This window comes from Octopus bimaculoides, chromosome 4, assembly GCF_001194135.2.
Source record: "Octopus bimaculoides isolate UCB-OBI-ISO-001 chromosome 4, ASM119413v2, whole genome shotgun sequence".
Classification (NCBI taxonomy): Eukaryota; Metazoa; Mollusca; class Cephalopoda; order Octopoda; family Octopodidae; genus Octopus; species Octopus bimaculoides.
In genome coordinates, this window is record NC_068984.1 from 39018173 (window position 1) to 39041643 (window position 23471).

General features: G+C 36.0%; 1 protein-coding gene across 3 annotated transcripts in view; it reads right to left on the reverse strand.

Annotated features, from left to right (window-relative positions):
• LOC106881149 (ATP-dependent zinc metalloprotease YME1L) overlaps positions 1-23471 on the reverse strand; it is a 58722-nt gene that overhangs the window by 27409 nt on the left and 7842 nt on the right. Inside the window, exons 2-7 of one of the 3 annotated variants that reach the window (XM_014931434.2) lie at positions 11301-11477; positions 5556-5736; positions 3168-3260; positions 2040-2146; positions 1282-1543; positions 560-648 (exon numbers count right to left, since the gene is read on the reverse strand). In XM_014931434.2, the coding sequence (XP_014786920.1) occupies positions 560-648; positions 1282-1543; positions 2040-2146; positions 3168-3260; positions 5556-5736; positions 11301-11477 (909 nt within the window). Of the gene's footprint in view, positions 1-559; positions 649-1281; positions 1544-2039; positions 2147-3161; positions 3261-5555; positions 5737-11300; positions 11478-23471 lie in introns of all 3 variants that reach the window. The other 2 variants (XM_014931433.2, XM_014931432.2) reach the window with 2 other exon arrangements.

Here is a 23471-nt window from a genome sequence, read left to right on the forward strand (position 1 = left end):
GGCACATAAAAGACACCATTTCGAGCGTGGCCGTTTTCGTGCGGGTGACACGTAAAAGCACCCACTACACTCTCTGAGTGGTTGGCGTTAGGAAGGGCATCCAGCTGTAGAAACTCTGCCAAATCAGACTGGAGCCTGGTGTTGCCATCCGGTTTCACCAGTCCTCAGTCAAATCGTCCAACCCATGCTAGCATGGAAAGCGGACGTTAAACGATGATGATGATGATGATGATGATAAACCTGGTGGAATATGAAATCAGAATGCAACTAAATGCAATAAAGTATTTCGCTTGTCATTCTTTAATGTTTCCTCCAACCAACCACCCTTTCAATGTGAGGGAAATACAAACAAAAGTATTTTGCAGACATCAAACTGACTTAATTATTCAATACCTTCATTACTATCACTATCATTCCAATTAGAGGGAATTCTAATAAGAGGAAAACAATAGACAATTCAAACTAAAAAGAAATGATATCACAATTCATCTTTAAAATAATTTGAAGTCTGAGTGGAACTAGATATATTTGGCTGGAACCAATAAAAGATTATACTTACACCTTTGACATCCTCGAATGTCACAGTTATGTCTTCTGGATTAACTTCATATTGATCCCTATTGAGAACACCAAAACCACGGATACCTGCTTAACATTGGAAAATATTGAAAAATAATTTCAATATAATTCTTCTGTTAGATAAAAAGGAAAAAGAAAAAAAAAAAACCCAAACCTACTAAGAATTGCCTGAATTTGACAGTTTTTCTCCAGAATGATAGTCTTAACTGGCACATGGCACCTGCACTGATAGGGTTACCAAGTACTTGCAAGACAAAAAAAAAAAAATTTCAAGAGGGGAGGGGCATAGAGGAGGGATGAAGTTACAACAATGCTTGAAGGAATCATGAGTGACGGGACCAATTTGCATAGTGGTAGTAATTTAGTCTAATAATGAAAGTTAAAAAATTTATTAGTTTGATAAAAGGAAGAAAGATTTTTTACTGATTTCTCTCAGGCACTGCTTATCTTCTCTTCTGAACCTAACATTTATAATAATTTATTGTCAGATTTCTTGGTACTCCTTATCAAGACAATTTATGATTGAATTATTGATCAATAATTTACCTTATACAAAAATAAAGTCACTATAATACCCTAAATTAAAAATACAATTTTGTCATATCCATCACAACTATAGACACACCAGATTTTTACTCTTTGTTTGACCAGTTTACCATCTTAATCAAAGATTATATGTAAACAAACTCTCCATAGACTCACCTCCACCAACACTTCCAAGAACTTGAATAACTTGAAGTATAACCCATAAAAGAAACAGATAGAAAAAGACACGGAAGATTCGATTCATTAAAGTACTCTTCATATCTGGCTCTCGCCGTTCTCGAGCAGTATATCCCTCAGCAAAAGCAACTTTAAGCTTTTCCTGGAATTCTGGGTTTGAGTCAAAGTCATCAACAATAGATTTAAAACGTTCAGTTTTTTTGGCAGACTTGACTGACTCTGGAAAAAGTCTTTCATAAACCTGAAATAAAAGGATTTATTTTGTAACGATTACTATTATGTAAAGATACAGTATCAAACTAACTAAATATTTCATATGAACATCTTAAATATATCAAGTATCATTTATTTTGAAAATTCAAATTTCTTATATTTTTATGTCATCAACTCAAAATTATTATTTGCATTATCAATTCAAATTCATATGTCTAAAGAAACTGAAGAAAGAAATTTCAGTTTAAATGAATGCACTTTTCAATTCTTTTTTGAAGGAAAAAGGCTTAAAACTTCAAATTAATGAAACTGAGAAGTGTTCATATGATGCTTCTTGTTATTTACAGAGTAACCTGGAGGGTTAGCACACATGCCCTTTGTAGGTCCTCCCAGACCAGTGAGATCAATGTAATTTACTGCTAAGATGATTACAGTATTCCATACATTGTAAAAGAAAAATACAAGAGAAAGTATTAAAATTTGTTTAACACATTAGAAGAACATACAAAATTAAAGATTCTTACTGATCGTCGGAGGTCATCTAGAGATGAAGCAGTCAAACTTCCTTTTCCAAGACCTGTTTTACCAACGCTGCGATGTGTTTTGAACCCACGAATTGGCTGGTATGTAACTGAAGAAAGGAACAATAATAAATTACATTATTACTGACAATAAAAAAAAGTTATCTAGCACTAATTAATTAACATCCTCAACAATATTTCTCATTGTTGGTATGGATTGGATGGGTGTAGTACTAACAGTGAATTCCAGAAGTCTTTCCTTACTCTGCTGTAGGTGTTATCTTTCATTCTTAGCATGCAACACTTTTTCACTCAGAGCTTCCAAAAGCATTGCAAGTCCTGAGTACATCAGCTGAGATCTTTACTACAACTACTTTCTCAGTTGATATTTCACAGTGAATAGATCTTTCCTAACTTTCCTTTCATCCTATATAATATAATAACTTACCAAAACATTATTGACTGGTTTAATGGAAGGGTCATTGCCATTCCACAAAAAGACTACAAAGGCCTCAAATAATGGATCAAATGCTGATTTAAGGTCACTGAGAAGCTTCCAGAAAGAAAGTGGTTAACCCTTTTGAGACCATATTTCTAATGAAAAATATTTCTTCTCTTTAATTAACTTTAAACACACAGAACTAAAGATTGCCTCAGGATTAAGCATGTAAAGCGAATTTTACAAGAACAAGTAAATGTAAAAAGTAAGTGTTGTCTTATAATAATGCCACGGGCAGATGAATGTCGTCAGTAAAAACATTCAAAAAGAAAATTACGTAGAGTTAAGAAATCACTCTTTGATTAACAGAAAATAATGGCAATTAATTATTATAGGTTTATCCAGCTGTTTTAATCCCCTGCAATGTATAAAAGAAAGGAAAGGTGGTAATTTCCAAGGTGGATGGGACCTGTGCCCAGAGACACCAAGAGAAACACAGAGTTGATAACTACAACTTGAAGTACTTCAAAACTTCTGGAACTGGTACAAAACTGATATGATGGTAACATAGTAAGGTAATTGAGGTTACAGTAACAATAAAGATAATGAAGATGAGGAGGAGGAGCAAAGTTAATGATTGTTCTCCACTCTTTATGTTGCAATTTATAAAGTGAAAAACAACATACACAAACCCTTCAGCTCCTTCTTAATGAACTGGTTGAATGTTTGTTTACTAAGAACTGCTGGCCCTCCATTATTTAAATTGAGCTGATTTTCAGGAAAACCTAAAATAAAAGTTAAAAAATAATAGTAAAGAAACAAGGCAAATTTTGGACAAAAGGAAATATCTATATTCACATAACCCATAGGTTCTCAAAGTGGGTGCTACCGTTGAGACGTTCCAGGTGGGCGCTGATGCTTAAGGGAACAGTGTGCGTGTGTGTGTGTGGGGGGGACCTATTGAGGCAAATGAAATCGATCCAAATTCGACGACTGGCACCCATGCCAACCTCTCCTTCATTGGACACTAAACTCAGCTTGTGAAGACCTGTTGGAGCAAGTGAAATCGAAATTGCAATTGAACCGAATTCGATGACTGGCACCTGTGCCAGTGGAGCACTAAGAGCACCGTCCGAGCGTGATCATTACCAGAGCAGCTGTCTGGCTTCCGCGCCAGTGGTACGTAAATAGCACCATTTGAGCGTGATTGTAACCAGCGTCACCTTACTGGTACTTGTGCCGGTGGCTCGTAAAAAAACATTCGAGCGAGGTTGTTGCCAGTGCTGTGGACTGGCTCCTGTGCAGGTGGAATGTAAAAAACACCATTTTGAGCATGGCCGTTGCCAGTACTGTCTGACTGACCCTCGTGCTGGTGGCATGTAAAAGCACCCACTACACTCTTGGAGTGGTTGGCGTTAGGAAGGGCATCCAGCTGTAGAAACTCTACCAGATAAGATTGGAGCCTGGTGCAGCCTTCTGGTTCGCCAGTCCTCAGTCAAATCATCCAACCCATGCTAGCATGGAAGGCGGATGATGATGACTATCGTATACAAATTGTATTATATTAAATATCAAATGATGCATAATATATATAAATTAGTAAAATATAAAATATTTCTTTATACATAAAAATAAGGGTGGTGGTGCTGAGGGTATTATGTGGCCATAAGGTGGCCCAAAAAGTTGGAGAAACTCTGACATAAACACACTCAAATATAAATTCTCATCAAGGTCATTTATGTAATGGAAAAAAATAAATTCTTCAAAATGATAATTAGTTAAATGACTAGTTGGAGAGAGATCAATGTTCCAATTAAAAACCATAATAGATCTCTGCAATGAAAAAGGCATTTTTTTTACCCCAAGATGTAAAATGAAATAACTTAATGGTCTACAACATAACATGAAGGCAACTCAGTTATATTTAGAATGGATTATTCATTTTAACAAGAGACAGGATTTCGATGTGAAGGTCATACACAGAAGAAGTGATAAATGGAAGTAAACATGTTCAAAGACTGAAACATTTACAGATGTTGCATCATAACTCTGCTTGCTTTAGTCTGCCTGGCTGACAACAGGTTCCATTTTTACTTATTGGTTGTAAGATTACTTGTAGAAAGAGTCTCCATCTGTAAAAACAATCATCCTATTCATTCTAGCATGGAAAATTTTTTTAAAAATGATGATGATGATAATAATAATAATAATTAAAGAATAGTAGCTGTCTCTAAAAGACAAAAATCCGAAGAAAATGAAGAGAAAGACATGGAGTAGCAGGTTTGAATTGGTAATTCATTCCCTGCTTTAGTATTTGTTAAAAAAGATGAATAAATGTAGATTAGATAGTTAACTAATCTTAAAAGCTTGTAAGAATTATAAAATGTGTTGGTGGAGGATTCAAGTTTTCAAACAGATTATTAATTAAAAAAAGCCTGTATAATAATAATAACAATAATAATAATAACAATAATAATAATAATAATAATATACAACAGGTATTTTTCAGTTTCTGTCTACCAAATCCAATTATAAGGCTTTGGTTAACCTGGTACTTAGTCAAAGACATTTACCTAAGATACTATTGCAGTAGAATTGAACTCTAACTACATAACCAAGCCCAGAATATTAAAAAAAAATCAAAATATACCCTATAAAATTCATATTCTTATACACTTCAGCTGTTAATAAAGTATACACACACTTCATATAGAGTACCTTCTTCTCCATATGTAAATATGACCATTGACCAATACATACACACATATTTGTTTGGGACAGATGATTAACTCAGATTCACTTCAGTTTCTTGGTATGTGCAGCCCTTCAAGGGAAAAAAAGTATCTCACACAAATGGCCATACAGATACATATAACCATAGACTTATGCAACAACATAGGCAAACAAAGTTGCTTTGTTTTGTTTTTGGAAGCGTCGAATGTGTATATTTAAATAAAACGAAAAAGCATTATCTACAGTTGAATTTTGTCAAATAACACAAGTATAAAAATGTAAATTATTTTCCCTGCTTCAAGGAAAATGGAAAGGATGATGAAAAGTTATGTCAAAGATAAACTTACCAGATTTATTTTCAAAGAAAGTCTGGGCAGAAATACATGTTTCTAACCATTTGAGTGGTTCATTCACTTTTCCTTGTTTACAATTATATGTAGCTAGGGAACCCAGTACAGGTGTTAAGTCAGCTAGAGTAATATCAGCAGGTATATCTTTGAAGCCATGATTTTTTAAAGACGGTTTCTCCTGCAATATCACAAAAGATGGAAGTATGAGCATCTCAAACATCAGGAGATAAAAAAAAAATATGTGAAAGAATGATAGGAAAGAATAAACAGTTTTTAAAATTTGAAAAAATATGTAATTCAAAAGGAGGGGAAGAAGAAGAAATTCTAATGTCATATTCTACTTCATTAGGACTCAATATTTTAAACTTTTGACGGGGGAGTAAAGATAGTAGAAAGAAATCTAACCATGGATACACATCACAAAACTATTGTTTCTGTAAGTAAACTGAATTCAGTACTGTAATTGTTGTTTGTCTGGCTTTGTGTTGCCTACTTTAAACTAGGTAGATTTGGTCTCAACAATACAATTAGCATCAGTGATAAAATATGAATTCCCAACTTCTCAATTGGTTTTGTTATTCTAATCACCCAACCGTTGACATCCCCATAACTTTATTCTGTATATTTATCTAATGAGAAATAGAAATGTCCCATAGAACCAAGTGAAATATCATTCCAATATATAACTGGAACACAGCTTAAACATTAGTCTCACTTCAAATTTCTCTCTTTCCTCATCAGTCTAGACCAATACCAATTTCTTATCACCTTCAACCTTTTTCTTCTCACCTCTCTACAAATACTACTTGCAGTTTTATAACTGTAACTTCAGTATTGTAGACTGATTGAAGGTCTACAGATTGTTTAGGGTAGTAACTGAATAAACACTGACAAAGTGCAGAGGGAATACTTTAGTCCAGGGAGACAAACCCTATAGTGATGGTAGTGTGATAAAATGCAGCCAGTCCATGCTGTAATGTGATTGGTAACAGGATGAGTATCCAGCCTGTAAACCTATGCCAAAGTCATCAAATATTCTAATATTGACAATGCTTATATTAGGCATAGGTATGGCCGTGTGGTTAAGAAGCTTGCTTCCCAACCACATTGTTCCATCGCATGGCATTGGATGTCATTTACTATAGTCCCTGACTAACCTAAGCTCTATGAATGGATTTGGTAGATAGAAATTGATAGAAGCCTGCTGTGTGTGTGTATGTGTATGGCTACATGTGAGTTGGTGTCTCCTAGTCTTGACATCACACAATGGTTGTAAATGCATGTCACTGTCATACAGCAGTGTCCTTAATTTCCAATCTTCCATGAAAAGATGTCTGGCCATGGGAAAATATTACTTTACTTGGAAACAGGTGAGAGTTAGTGACAAGAAGGGCATCTGGCCATAGAAATCTGTCTCAAATTCTGTCCATACCATGCAAGCATGGAAAAGTGGATGTTAAAATGATGATGATGTGTATATGGAACTAGCACTTACCATGCTAGTACTGTACACAACAGTGGGGTGGTTAAATGGAAACATATACCCATGTGCAAGAATTCCTCAACCCAAATCAGGGTTGTACCTGTAAATGTTGGTACAATAAAAGGTAGATCTGATAAGATTATAGAAATGTTGCAGTGGAGGTGCAAGGTGAGATGGAGAGGAGCCTCAGTCAGATTCCCCAGAGGTAAAGAACACAGGCACAAATTCTTCTGGGAAGGTAACAATGTTGATTCAAGTGGAACTGACATAATGGATAAATGGATAAATACATAATTAAGCTTAGAACTGAGTGGCAAGCAAAAGGGCTGGTTTTATGAGGCCCTATAGTGAACCACTACACTAACAAAATGGCTACGATGTCATTAACTTGGCTGTTGACTTCAATGGACATCATGTCTATAGATATGGTTGTAAGAATATAATAGGATAGAAGATTCTTCAGTCTACAACATGAATTTCAGTAAAAACCAATCAATCATTTTTTCACCTTCCAAACATGCAAACCAGATAGGTTTTCTTTTCAATAGGAAATAAGATACACATAGTTATAAATATTAAAACTTTTCTGCTGAAGAACAGAACACAAAGAATAAGAGTTAGAGGGACTGAGAACCATAAAACATTCTGGAAAAGGAAGGCATGGAAAGTGAAACTGCCTTCTTCTAAATGTATGTTTAGAGCCTATGTTAGATGACATTTATGATGAAAAGTACATGTCAGTGTAAATCAAGATGATGTTGAGGAAGTGTGTTTGAAATGACAGTGGTGCAATTACTCTCACTAATAACGAGAATAAAGTGACACTTGAAATGTTAGGAGAGGCTACTGAATGGGTAAAATGTGAGGGTGGAGGAGGAACTACCTCAAATATATACACAAGAGGTACCATCTTTTGAAGTGGACACTTATATGATCAAATTGGCCATAAAGGAATGAAGATGGAGAAAGCAACCTATCCTAGAGTTTTTGGGATGCTGAAAATCTATGGTGATGTAGATATCCTGTTCAGAGATGCAGTCAGCAATGAGTTTGTGGAATTTAGCATATGGATAGATGTTCATCAACATTCATTACCAACTGCAGTATAAAATAAATGACTAAATAGACAGTGGATAAGACTTTCCTTTATATGTGCAGTGATTTTGATGTTCATCTTGACCCTGACTGGCTTCCATGTTGGTGGCACGTAAAAAGCATCCATTACACTCTCGGAGTGGTTGGCGTTAAGAAGGACATCCAACTGTAGAAACTCTGCCAGATCAGACTGGAGCCTGGTGCAGCCTTCTAGCTTCTCAGACCCCAGTTGAACCATCCAACCCATGCCAGCAAGGAAAACGGACGTTAAATGATGATGACTAGATTATCCTGCTTCTAAGGTTCTGGTTAATGAAAATGATACCTGCCTGACATGATGTGTTTAAGCTGTGCTTGGATGATACCTATGTGTGGAAGGTAGTATCATTTGCATTTACATGTTGCTAACTGGATTGTGTGGAAAGTTGTATCATTTGCATTTACATGTTGCTAACTGGATTGTGTGGAAAGTTGTATCATTTGCATTTACATGTTGCTAACTGGATTGTGTGGAAGGTTGTATCATTTGCATTTACATGTTGCTAACTGGATTGTGTGGAAGGTTGTATCATTTGCATTTACATGTTGCTAATTGGAGTAGTGTTGATAGAATGTGGATCAAGGAGAAACCTGTTGCTACAAGCTGCAATAGTGATGACTAATAAAAAGCTAATAATCCAAGAGATGAGATGTAGACAACTTAACTAGGAGGTCCTCATGTTAGGCATGGTTGAAGGCTTATGCCACAATTCTTACTGGTGAGTGACATAGAACAGGTTTCCAGTAATTCTAAGCCACACTGGTTGCCACTAATTAGAGAGACTCAACATGATGAAAAAGTTTGTTTACAACTGTTTCTATCACTTTTGAAACGTTGAAATTGAATGCAATAGGTTGATAATCAGCAGTGCTCTAGCATCTTAATTTCTGTTACATGAAATCAACATGCATTGTGAACTAGCAGAAGTACCCGGCGTTGCTCAGAGCTTAATTGCTTTAAAGTACCCTTAATGATTCTACTCAATTATGATTATTGAGGCAAAGATTGATATAAGTTTACGCCCAACCAATTGATTTGCAACTGGATAGAAAGCCCTGCAAAGAGCATTGCAACACTCTCAGAAGTGGGTAACAATAAAATGTAAGGTGGCCCTGAAAAGGCTGTGTTATTGTTCTCACAATTGTAACAATTTGGTAGGTAGTCCTGGAAGGGTGTGTAAAACACTCGCAGGTAAAAATGGCGTCTTCCTTTTCCACCAATGGCAGCGGATGTGCTGTTACAAAACTTCATGCTCTGTGAAAACAGAATAGATGCCCTATGGAGGAAAGAGGGGGATTAATCATGGGTACCCAGCCCACTTTTTAGCATTGCAGAATTGTCAATTGAAGCACATTTCCCCTATATTTATGTCAGCAAGGATGGAGTAATTAAAGTTGGGCTCATACTTGAAAGCCCGTAGGTGCCAGTAAGGGCTGTTGGGACTCATCACACCACATGTGGCTTCTTGCCATCGACTGTTCCACTGCAATGTAGAACATTGCCCGTGTTGGTCTTGGGAAGGTCTCGCAGCAGTAGCAGAAGCCACATTTTCAATGGTAATGGATCGCCCATCTGCATCTTCAGAAGCCATGGAAGCAGTCATAGCGGCAGCGTTCCTAGCAAGGCAAGTCGTCCATTATTCCAAACGTTCGGAAGACCTGGAAGCAGCAGTAGCCGCAGCGTTTGTAGCCAGTCGAGTGGCCCTTTAATGTTCCTGGCCTTCTGAAGCCTTGGAAGCAGCATTAGCAGCAGTGTTTCTAGCCAAGCGAGTCACCCTTTGTTCTGGGCCCTCTGTAGCCCTTGAAGCAGCGTCATATGAAGCCATTTTGGCTAGGCGTACGGTGCGCTTTTGGAAACTTTCAGCAGCTTGGCATTCCACTGAACGTAAGACGCTTTGTGAAAGTCTAAAAGGAGTTTGGTCAGAGGACTTGTTTGCTCCAATCGCCTTTAGTGCCACTGCTGATGCGGTATGGCAACTGAGCCGATCTCTCTTTTTTGGTGGCATTTCATGTCCCAAAGAAAGGGTGAAAGTTACTTGTACAGTGAAATTGTCTTGGAAAGTATGCGTAAAATTGAAGGCGGAAAGGGTGATAAGAAACAGCAAATAAATAAATAAACTGACAGGTATTTGTATGTATGTGTGTATTTGTATGTATGTATGAGTGTGTACTCTTTCTCTCTCTCTCTCTCTCTATATATATATATATATATATGGTAGTAAGTAAATGTGTTTTAAAAAAGATTTTCAAAGAACTCAGTTTGTTTGACTGTCGATCATATTTGAAAAAGACTGACAGGTATTTGTATGTATGTGTTTATTTGTATGTATTTGTGTATTTGTACGTATGTATGTATGAGTGTGTATTGTCTCTCTCTATATATATATGGTAGTAAGTAAATGTGTTTTAAAAAAGATTTTCAAAAAAACTCACAGTTTGTAGGGAATGAATGTTTGTCAATCGTATTTGTCGCTATTTTTTTTTGTTATCTTGGTGAAGGACGGTGTTAGAAATGGAAAGTGAACTTACAATTCCCGCCAATTAGAATGAGGTCATCAGTAACCATAGGTACATATATATGTGTGTATTTACGTATGATTGGTAGTGTGTCTGTTTATTTGACTCTCACTCTTTTTTCTTTGTTTCTTTGTCTTTTTTCTTGGATCATTCGTAAACGTTCATAAGAGAAAGTAGCAGTTGAAACGATTTGTAATAGTAGTAGAAAGAGTAAATTAGATTGTATTAGAGGGGAAAATGGTTATGTATGTAGTTTTATCGATTTTTTTCGTAATTAGGAGTTATTTTGACTGAAAAAATGACCCTATGACCTAAGTTATGGTATTTAGAATATTAATTCCAATTTTTCCATCCACTAAATTTGGAATTGTGTAAATGTATATATTTTAAACATGCATACACACAGAGAAAATCTGCCTTTTATAGATAAGATTAGGTATGATGGTGTATAGACATGGCACACAGTCAACCTTTGTTGAAATATCTGGAATGCAGTGATAGTTCATTTAACCTTACTGATAACACCTTTAGTCCTAGGACACAAAACTCCTTGCTTTAAAGAATTCATATTTCAAAAGGAACAAACAGTAAAAGTGACTTTTTCTTACAGGTTCTGCTTTATTGATTGCTTGTTGATCAAGAACTGCTGCTGCTTTATCCTCTGACTTGGAAGTACTTGAGCTTTTCGATACCAAAGTCTTATAATACTTGGAAACAAGAAAACTGTGTACAGCTGGTCTTACAGAACTACTGAAAGTAGCCAGCTGGGACAAAGCAGTTGTCACCTGAAATAAAAAAACAAAACACAAAATAGTAAAATATATGAGAGCATTTGTAAAACATCAATTTTGAAAATTTTGCTGTTATCTGTGTTAACATTTAAATAAATTTCCTTTCATATCAAACTATATTCTCACAATGCCACCATGTTCATAGGGACTACAAGTGCTTTGTTTCATTTGTAGACAGGACATCTATTACATGTATTAATTCACCAAGGTGTGTGGAGTAAATATCACATCTTTTGACAAACGTTTGTTCAATATGATACCAAACTAAAGGAAGATTCTTAATTACTTTAACCCTTTAGCATTCAGATTACTCTGTCAAATGTAATACTTATTTATTCACATTGTTTTGAATTAGTTATGCATTATCTTGTAGCTTCAAGATAATGACATTGTAAGGTAGGTTGTAAGAGCCTAGATCTGGCCAGTTTAAACATAAAATAGGTAGAATATTTGAGCTGGATATGGCTGCTTTAAATGCTAAAGGGTTAATAATGCTTCAGAAACCAGAGCTCAGCACTAATTATGTTAATGACTTTATAGTTTGTAAAAGTACCAAGAGAATTCAGCCTTAGTTTATTGTAAATAGGTTTGCAATTAATGGGGGGGGGGGAATTGTGGAAGAAACAGGTTTCTGTAACAATTTAAAACCTTAAGTAAATGAAATAGTGTACTCAATTTGACATTTTTGTAATAAACATTCATAAGAGAAAAAGTGTTAAAAAATTTTGCTATGAAGGTCAGAAGGATAATAACTATCCAAAATGCAGACATAGAATGTCTGGTAGTCTAAAGTGGCTCAGAATAAGTATAATGTAGATTAATTATAGTACAGTGAAAAATATGAACTTGTCAAGGTAATTTTAGAGGTCTACAAAAAAAAAAAAAGGAATAGTATAAAATTAGAAAAGTATTTTAACTATGACACACACACACACACACACACATACACTTTGACCATAATTGCTTTATTTATACTTTTCATTCCTATATTAACTTTTCTTATGAGAAGAAAGTTGGATAAGCCTGGCATTTACATGTGAAAAATTGAGAAATATTTTAGGTCAATGACAGAATCAATTATTAAATATTCCTTTGATTTCAAATTGTTCTGATTTATGTACATAGTTGCAGATAATCAACAGAATAATGCAAAATAAATTCATACAAGCTTCACAACACTGGAAAACAACCCAGTCTTGAAATTTAGCAGTCAGGAATGAACCTGATTTGTAGAATGCTAGCACTTCAATCAAAATATGCTGAACAAATATGAAATTCATAGAAAAAAAATTAACTTTTAGTGTGGGTAAATCAATTATCTTGGCCTAGTGTACAACTGGTATATATTTTAATGACATTGAATGGATGAAAGGCAAAGTCAACCCTGGCAGAATTTGAATTCAGAATGTACAATTAGAAGAAATGCTTATTTCTTTATTGCCCACAAGAGGCTAAACATAGAGGGGACAAACAAGGACAGACAAAGGGATTAAGTTGATTACATCAATCCCAGTGCGTAACTGGTACTTAGTTTATCGACCTCAAAAGGATGAAAGGCAAAGTTGACCTCGGCGGAATTTGAACTCAGAATTTAACAGCAGATGAAATACCACTAAGCATTTCGCCCGGCATGCTAATATTTCTGCCAGCTCGCCGCCTTAGAAATGCCATTAAGCATTTTGCCTTAAAATGCATAGATACTGAATAATTTCAAACTTAATACATTAATGCTGATAGTCCATCTAGACAATATAATTCAGAATCAAAAACTCAACTGCAAAGATGTTTCAGTTGACTTTTGAATGATCTCTCTTATAACCTTTGGCCATCTCAATGATGTAGTTTACAACCTTAGTTCGTCTCAATGAACAATCTTAAACACTTATGTCACCACTTTGCCTGCCAAACGCATTTTGCATCATATTTTCTTTTGTATCTTTGTGACAAAGTATGTTTTAAACAAATTTTTTAAAACCATATATATGCTCTAGTTCACTAGATAAATTACCACATTGATTTATAGCATGGCTATCACTGCTGACTCCTGTAGTGCAGAATGAATATTATACTCATTCTGCAATGCATAGAGTCACTGGTGACAGCATGCTAAAAAGTGTTAAAATGTTTATTTTACCTCCATTTATAGATATTTTCATTTATTTATGATTTTTTAAAAATGTGTTGTATTTCAGCCTATGTTATACAAGCTTTAGTGATTTCTTTTTTCACAAAAGTTGTTTTATGAAAAGCAACACTCCAATGAAAGAGATGAGAGTAACTTGCACTCTTCTGATATTTTGATGATTTCAATGTCTCTGCAATTGAAAACAATCCCAGAAATACAAAGAAACATGTATTCTGCACATTTCCTAAAATTCAAACACTGTAGTTTCAGTCATATACACACATACATATATATATACGATAGGCTTCTTTCAGTTTCCGTCTACGAAATCCACTCACAAGGCTTTGGTCGGCCCGAGGCTAAAGTAGAAGACACTTGCCTAAGGTGTCACGCAGTGGAACTAAACCCGGAACCATGTGGTTCGTAAGCAAGCGACTTACCACACAGCCACTCCTACGCCTGTTAAGAAATTTTAAATGCCGACATCTACAAGACTCAATGTTAAACTATTCCTCATCCATGGGGGGGGGGGATGATATATAGGTGCAGACATAGCTACAGGGTGAAGAAGCTTGCTTTGAAAGCAGTTGAATTCAGGTTCAGTTCCATTGTGCAACACCTTGGTCAAGTGTCTATTATAGCTCCAGGCCAAAGAATACTTTGTGAGTAAACTTAGTAGATGGAAACAGTGTGGAAGCCTGTTGCATTTGTATGTGTGTCTTTGTGTTTACCCCCTGCCACAACCCATAACTTAGCAGTTCAGCAAAAAGACTGATAGCATAAATACTAGATTTGCAAAAATATATGTAGTGGGGTCGATTTGTTTGACTAAACTCTAAGGCAGTGCCCCAGTATCATGGCAGTCCAATGACTGAAACAAGTACAAGATAAATAGTAAGAAGAAAAGTTTAAAATGAAAAATGGAAAGGCTGAGAAACATAAGTACTGAAAGTAGGTGAATGGATGGTGATGGGGAATGAGTTGACTAAGAGACATCATATTAGTGACAACACACTGACATTTATCAACACTACTACTGTTAACAAAAGAATTTGTCAACACCAGAAAAGATGATACACTAAACTTAAGGTGACTAAAACTCATATACTGAACAGGAACAAAGAAGAATTATTTCAAGACAAAACTAAGGCAGATATTACAGTTTGCTACCTTCTCATCACTTGTCAGCAGAGAACAAGCTAAATGACAATAATGAAAATATATCAAGTATGAATAGGATTCTATTCTCAGCTATAGCTGAAATGACAGAATAAAAGGCAAAGATTGATAAAATAAAGTACCAGTTAAAAACTGGGTCAATATAACGGACCAAATCTCACCCTTCAAAACTGCTGGCCTTGTACCTAAAATAGAACTGGTTTATATAACTGACCAAACTCCACCTCTGAAAACTTGAAACAATGAGTTATAATTTTAAATAAATTAATAGTAAATATATGAAGAACTATGTTTCATGTTATATTTTTATTTGCAGTGTTATCAATTTCTATTTCTTTAATTACAGTTTTGGTGATGCAAACAAGAATAACAGAACTCAAAACAGGAATATATATTTATCTTTTATTAATTACTATTTAGTAGAAGCAACAGAGTGACTCAAAGGACGAAAGTTTTGTGCGTTAGCATAGCACTTATTTCTTTAATTAGGTTTTCTATTTTTACTTGGTCATACAACCTGAGTATTCTCAATATCTTTACCAAGAGTTTAACTTTAGCATGCATTGCACTAATGAATCTTCTATGTAATGTTTCCTACCCAATCAATTATTGCATATAGGCTTTGACTGGACATGTTTGTTATATATCAATTCAAATCTAAGGAATATGAACAGTAATGACAAGTTGTTAATACTAAATATAAATTAAGGTAAAAGAAAATCATTTGCTATGGTACTCAGGTAAAATGACTGTAATCAAATAGAACTGTAAAGGCTGGAAGAGAGAAAAAAAGAAACTAAGTGATTTAAAAAAGTCACCACAAATGTAACTTCTCAACAATTAAAATCCTTTAAGCTCTGGTCACAAGATATCGCTTGACAACTAAAAGTACGAAATAAGTTTTGTGGTTTAAAAGCTTAGTAATTATTTACGTTGTTAATTGCAAGTGCTCTTAAAAGTACAGTAATGTTGACTGAGTCAAAATTTGTATAAGAATTAACCCTTTTATTTAATAATGCACTACTTGTGGTAATAAAGTATATAAAATATCAATGAAGTATATAAAACTATACAAATAATAAAGAAGTATATAAAGCTATACAAAATAATAATGAAGTCTATAAAACTATTCTCCTTCCCACTGGTTCCAGACTACCCAACCATATTTCACTCTCTTGTCCTCCCACCTTCCAGAAACTGTAACATCTTTATTAGTGCTGTTTGCCTATCTTCCCTTCTGCATCCCTCTGTCTTCCCAAGCTCATAGCTCTTGTGTCATCCACTCTTCAGCCCTACCTATTTTAGAGCAGTCTGCCTCTCCAACCTTCATTCACCTTTCCATACAATCTTGCAAACCATTCACTCACCCACTTCTACACAGCCTGTGTCTTGTGGGGCCACTTGGACACATTATCAACAGCACATTCTCTCCCCATCCTCTTCTACAAGATATGAGTAGCCATACTGATGCCTCTGCATAAACTTGCTCTGCCCCCTCCGTCCTGTGAACTGCATGGCAACCTCAATAATGCAGGTGGCATGAAAAAAAAGCACCCAGTCCACACACTGTAAAGTGGTTTGCATTAAGAGGGGCATCCAGCTGTAAAAACCATACCAAAGAAAACAATGGAGCTCAATGCAATCTTTAAGACACATTGGATTCCAATGATGATGATAGTTGAAGTGTATAAAATTCTACAAAATTTACTTAATATATATAATTTAAAATTATATTTCCCTATTTGAGATCCCAACTTAGTTTTAAAGTGTAATGAAAGAAAAATTTGGCAAACAATAATAGTTATTTGTGCATCCAGCAATAGAAATCATGCCAAAACAGCCAAAGGAGCCTGGTGGTAAAACCATCCAACCCATGCCAGCATGGAAAACGGACATATGATGATGATGATGGAGGATTGATTCAGTCACATGAAAATCCCCCACCATAAATGCAGGTGACCCTGTGTGAAAAATAATATTATTATTATTATTTTTACATTTACATTTTAATATAATAGTTTCTGTTCAAGCCAAGCTCTGTCAGAAAGTGTAATGATGGTCACTTCTGATAGGACTCTATAAAGGAGGTGCCTGAGGGCTCTACCTCCCAGGAATAGCAGGCAGGGAAGATGGGTGGAGTTACTGTTTGAGTAATTGTTTTTCCTACTGGCTGCTCATCCTGCAATTAACCACACACTCATGAAATAAATGAGGAACCTGATTTAGTCAGGGACCTTCACGGTTAGCTTTCTGAATAGCAACTACACATTTGTAAAACTTGAAGTCTTTATGAATGACCAAGATCAGGCTTAACATGATTTGCATTGAACAAAACACTAACTACCAATTCAAATCTTTTGCTACTTCTAATAAGGTTGTAATTGATCCACTTATGAATATATCTTTTTGCTTTAAGGCCCAAAACTTTGATAATAGTCTCTGCTTTGGAATTTAGTCAACTGTATATGTTTGAAGAATATCAATTCAGAGGTCTCTAGAAGATTTGTTTACTAATAAGAATAACAATAGAAACAAAAATGTTAATAATATGGGTTACTGGTAGCAGCAAATATAAGAACTGTCCTGTAGCAATAGTTCAAACAGACAGAAAGGAAGTAGTAATTATTGCTAGGACCTAATCAGGAATGGAGGTGGGTGCTCTGAAAGCAGAGTAAGAATTGGAAAAAGTTCAAGGAGCTAAAACTCTGATGGTAAGAGATTTTCTCTTCAAGTGAAAGAAAGACAACATACACTAGTGTGTTGCTTGTGTATTAACTGTGATATTGCATGGTAGTGAAACATGGGCACATTGAAATGAAGAGGATGTGTAAAAGCTGGAAAGAAATGGTTGAACAGACTCTTTTGGATGTATTATGTCAGCATGCATGAATACCAAAGCACAAATAAGCTGAGAAAAACACTGGATTGAAGATATATCAGCTATAATGTGCAAGACAGGAACATGTGCTGGTATTGATATGTAATGCATATGAAGGCTGCCAGCTAGGAAAGTGATTCAAGTGGAAGGAACCTGTGAAAGAAAAAGACATGAATACTGAACCTCATGAAAGAGATGACAAGATACCACCCTGAGTGGTGAGATATTGAAGATGAGGCATTAAACATATGCAAGTATAGAAAAACAAAAGTAAAATGATGATGATAAACTGAAGAAAATAACAAGAAAATCTTAGCTGTTCACTGAAATACCAGAAGTATTTTGGAAATCATATTTTGAAAAAAAAAAAAGATGTCAATATACCAAAATAATATGAAATAAATAATTTGTTCTAGTAATTCTGGAATTAACACATTGAGAGAACCTCTAAGTAGAAACTTGACCGATGTAAGGGAGATACTGCTGCTAGAAATAGCAATTTAACCTTGCTCAAATTGTACCCTACCATCTTAACAACAAGAAGGACACTGCATAATTCAGTCTTGGTTTACAAAAAGATGGGTTGGTTACAATTAGAACATATTTACAAGTCTGCTCAATCAAAGATAACCTAGTGCTAAGCAACAGCTCTCGAATTAACAACATCATCATCATTGTTTAACGTATGTTTTCTATGCTGGCATGGGTTGGATGATTTGACTGGGGACTGGCAAGCCAGGAGGCCGCTCCAATCTGATCTGGTAATGTATCTACAGCTGGATGCCCTTCCTAACACCAAACACTCCGAGAGTGTAGTGGGTGCTTTTTACTTGCCACTGGCATGGGGAGCTAGCCAGGCAGCTCTGGCAGCGACCCACACATGAATGGTGCTTATTGCATACCACCAGTACTGGTATCAGCCACGACTACAATTTCTATTTGTTTGTGGTTTGATTTGATTTTGATTTACTTGACTCAATAGATCTCCTCAAGCACGGCATGTTGCCTGACAATTCAAAGGTACTTTTTAAATGGGCTGGTTATGCAACACTGGTGTAGGCTATGGCTGTGATCTCACTTTCCTTGCCAGGTCTTCTCAATCACAGCATATCTCCAGAGGTCTCGGTCTTTCATCATTGCCTCTGTGAGGCCCAACATTCGAAGGTCATGCTTCACCACTTCATCCCATGTCTTCCTGGGTCTCCCTCTTCCACTGTTAGGGAGTGACACTTCTTCACACAGCTCTCCTCATCCATATGTAGCAATATCTAATATAATTAGTAGTTCTTACATATGCTCTGCAAACAGGTAATAGAAGCTTCTCTACAATAGACCAATACAGAATAAGTAACTAAAATTTCTTATTCAGGAAAACAATTACTTTCTTTTTACCTACAGATTTCACCAGAAATTGTTACAGCTTATCCCAGTTTTCACAACATTTAGCAACAGAAAGATATTTCTTCTAAAAAGGATGTCAGTTTTACAAAGATCTTGTATCCAATGATGGATAAAAATAAACATAAGTTTTCTAAAATTTGTAGCCTTGTGTCAATGTCAGAAATCAATGTAATTCTCATTGACAGCTCCATACAAATACAAAACTTTCAAAGATTTGCTAAAATCAACCAACTTCTTTTTTAACCATACTAAATGGAAGAAACAAAACACAGTCACACACAAGATTCTCATTTATTGTAGATGAACTGTGAAAAAGGCCTGTGAAATGCAACACTGATTAAAGTGAATTCATCTTTGCTGTTGTACGAAGATAAATATCTGCATTGTCTCCTGATATGTAATCTTTCCTCGATGACAAGTCTGGGTTTTGAAAGTGTCATGTGGCTTGTGTAGATGGGATTATCTCTGGACCTTCTATCATGCAAAACTTCAATGCCTTGCAGTTTGTGGGCGTTATGCTTCATAATTTGACGTGCAACTTGAATTTTCTTAGACAGCAGGCTTATTATTCCTTGTTAGAGACTACCATTTGCTTCTGTTCAGTACAAAATGTTACCAATAAACAGTGCTGTCATTTTTATACTACAGTAGATGTTCTCATCTACTGTAGAAGGGTTACAAAAAGAGCTGATTAAAGCACATCCATCTTTAGAATGGAGGAGATGAATTGACTGATAAGGATCAAATGTTTCAACAAGCTAAACAGTGTTTTGGAGTCCTTTTTGCTTAAGACCAGTTGAATATCTATGAATATGCACAACCACCATGTGTTCTAGGACATGCATCAGAGCAGGTCCACACACCAGTGGGCCTGTGACACATCTTCAAGAGCCAGCCCACCTAGGATCCTTATATGCCAGAGCTACAAGATCATCTTCTGTTATATGTATCCCACTGGACCTGGGAATAGTGGTGACTAAGTGATAACTCCATACTCCCCAAACAACCTAACCCCCAAGCTGGAGCTTCAACATCAGATGCTGCTTATTGTTTTGCCTGTGTGTGTGCATGTGCATATACATGCATATATATGTATATACATATGAACATGCACATACAAATATAAACACAGAGACATACATATATAATCACACACACACACACACACAGAGTGTGGTGAATATATTGTTGTCTAAATTACTCAAAAATGAAAATAACACTGACATCTCATTCCAACAAACATATTTACCAAAATTACATAAAAATATCTTGAAATACTAAAGAGTAAATTTATTCAATAGAATCGCCATTGGCTTCAACGACTTTGGAATCTCTTGTAACTCTTCTGGACAGGTTCCTTGTTTAAGTTGTGAATGCTACCACAACCCTTGCCTTCAGTTCATCTTTGGTGTTACAAGGAGTTGTGTTGGTCTCTCGCTCAACTGTGCCACACACATAATAATTAATGGGGTTGCAGTCTGAGGAGTTATGTGGCCAGATGTTAGGGGTGATGTGGTCGCAGAAATTGTCTGACAGCCATAACTGGGTCCTTCTGCTTGTGTGACATAGTGCAGAGTCCTGTTGCCAGACATAGGGTCTTCCAGCAGCCACCCTCTTGACCCAGGGCAGCACTACCTCCTCCAGGCACTTGATGTAGGCCTCCATGTTGAGTCTGAGGCCATGCGGGAAGATGAATGGAGGCATAACATTGCTATCACTAGTGATCACTCCAAACACTATCATGTTGACTGGATGTTTGATTTTTATCACTTTTGGTAATGTATTGTCCTCAGACTGACACCCAAACACTTTGAAATATTTGTACTGAAGCTTCCGGTGCAAATGCCAAGCAGTACAGTATGTTGTTTCCAAATTTCTGGCAGAGTGAATTGTGTCATGGTGCTGTTTTTCTCACAGATGGTGCCCAACTGACCCTACTAAATGGTGTAGTTGACAAAATCATAAACAATGTGCATGTGTGAAATTAAAAATATAAAATAGTGACAATTTACGCATCACACTGTGTGTGTGTGTGTGTGTGTATATATATATATATATATATATATATATATATATATATATATATATATATATATATATATATATACATATATATACACATACATACATATATATTGCCCTGTGGTTTAGAAGTTTACTTCTCAACTATATGGTTTTGAGTTCAGTCCCACTGCATGGCATTTTGGGCAAGTGTCTTCTACTATAATCCCAGGCCAACCAATGTACTGCAAGTAGATTTGGTAGATAGAAACTGAAAGAAGCCTGTTACATATATATAGATGTAAATGTGGGTACATGTGTTTGTGTGCGTCACCGACTTCCTATCTTGATATCATGACAGTTGTAAAATAAGCAAGTGGCGTTTCCAGTCTTCTGTGAAAACATGTTTGGCCATAGGGTTGTATTATATTGCTTGGAAATAGGTAAGTGTTGGCGACAGGAAGGGCATCTACCCAAAGAAAATCTGTATCAACAAGTTCAGTCCAACCCATGCAAGCAGGGACTAGTGGACATTAAAACAATGATGACATACATGCATATATAATTAGACACACACACACACACACATATATATATATGTAGCTCAAAAGAACAAACAGAAAATAAATTGCTGATATTTCAGACACTTCATTACATGCTTTTAAATAAACTATAATCAGTAATTAAGTTTATTGATCACGCTTTCAGATGACATACTGAAATTGGTAAATTGTAATGCATTTACTGTATCAATAACTATATTTATATATACATCATCATCATCATCATTTAACATCCATTTTCCATGCCAGCATGGTTTCTATGGCCAGACGCCCTTCCTAACGCCAACCGCTTTACAGAATGTACTGGGTGCTTTTATGCAGTACCAGCACAGGTGCGTTTTACATGATACCAGCACTTATGAACCCACATAGTGAGGAATGCTCAGCTGGAGAAGGATGCAAGAACAAGCCTGTATGCAAGGACAACCATGCTTTTACTTAGCTTGACGTGTCTTTTCAGGCACAGCAAACCACCAGGAGTCTTGGTTCTCTATCATCCCCTGTGAGTCCCAACATCTGTGTATGAGTATGTGTAACGGCCCTCAACGTTTGTTTTCCTCTGTCTTGGTTTCTGTTTGCCACTTTGGAATCCTCTGCATAGCAGGCTTCACTTAATTTGCTTTGCGGGAAGAGCTATTCTAAGAGCGCGTTCTGCCTCATCTTCGAAAAGCTTAGTTTAGAATAGAGGCAGCTGATGAAGGAAAAGTTCCATATGTGGCTTGTCTGTTTTCCTATGTGTTCATTCTGCTGTCTGAAAAAAAAGTTTGTTTTTTGTGCTTTGTTTATGTTCCTGTTCCTTTTTTGTCCACGGTTTTTGACATCCTGTATCTGAATATGCATCTATATATACATGCAGATGTAGGTATGTACATATATGTGTGTATATATGCATATGCTCACATATCATTTGTATTATTATATATATATATATATATATATATATATATATATATATCAGATCACTCATGATAACACGTAATCCAGTGTAATCTGTGGTGAAGAGGGTTGCTGAAAGATCTGTAGGACAACTGACCTGCCAAGAGGACAGAAGAACCAAGTAAAGAGTCAATAGTGATCTAGCAATGGTGTAAAGGAATATATAAATATTTATGGTGTCCTGTTATACCACTGGGAGTAATGGGTAGAATTGAGTACTTTACCCATGATAGTTATATAATCTTTGATCTACACTTGTTTGTAATACCCAATGATCATAACATATGATTTAGGTTTGGTGAATCTTGCACAATGCCAAGTATGTTATTGTGATGTTGTGCAAGCCATATATTCATTTTATTTAGAATATCTTGGATCATATCCATGCAGAAGTGCACTTAATTATGTTGAACTATTTTAAAACAACCTGATAACACTTGGGCCAAGTAGACATCCTCACTTTGCCCTTCATTAACAATAGTCATATACATTAGTCTCACTTGGCTTGCCGGGTTTTCTCACACACAGCATATTTCCAAAGGTCACGGTCACAAGTTATTGCCTTGGTGAGGCCTAATGTTCAAAGGTCATGCTTCACCACCTCATCCCAGGTCTTCCTAGGCCTGCCTCTTCCACGGGTTCCCTCAACCACTAGGGTGTGGCACTTTTTCACGCAGCTATCCTCATCCATTCTTGCTACATGTCCATACCAGCACAATCGTCTCTCTTGCACACCACAACTGATGCTTCTTATATTCAGCTTTTCTCTCAAGATACTTACACTCTGTCGGGTATGCACACTGACATTGCTCATCCATCAGAGCATACTGGCTTTATTCCTTGCGAGCTTACGCATGTCCTCAGCAGTCACGGCCCATGTTTCACTGCCATGTAGCATGGCTGTT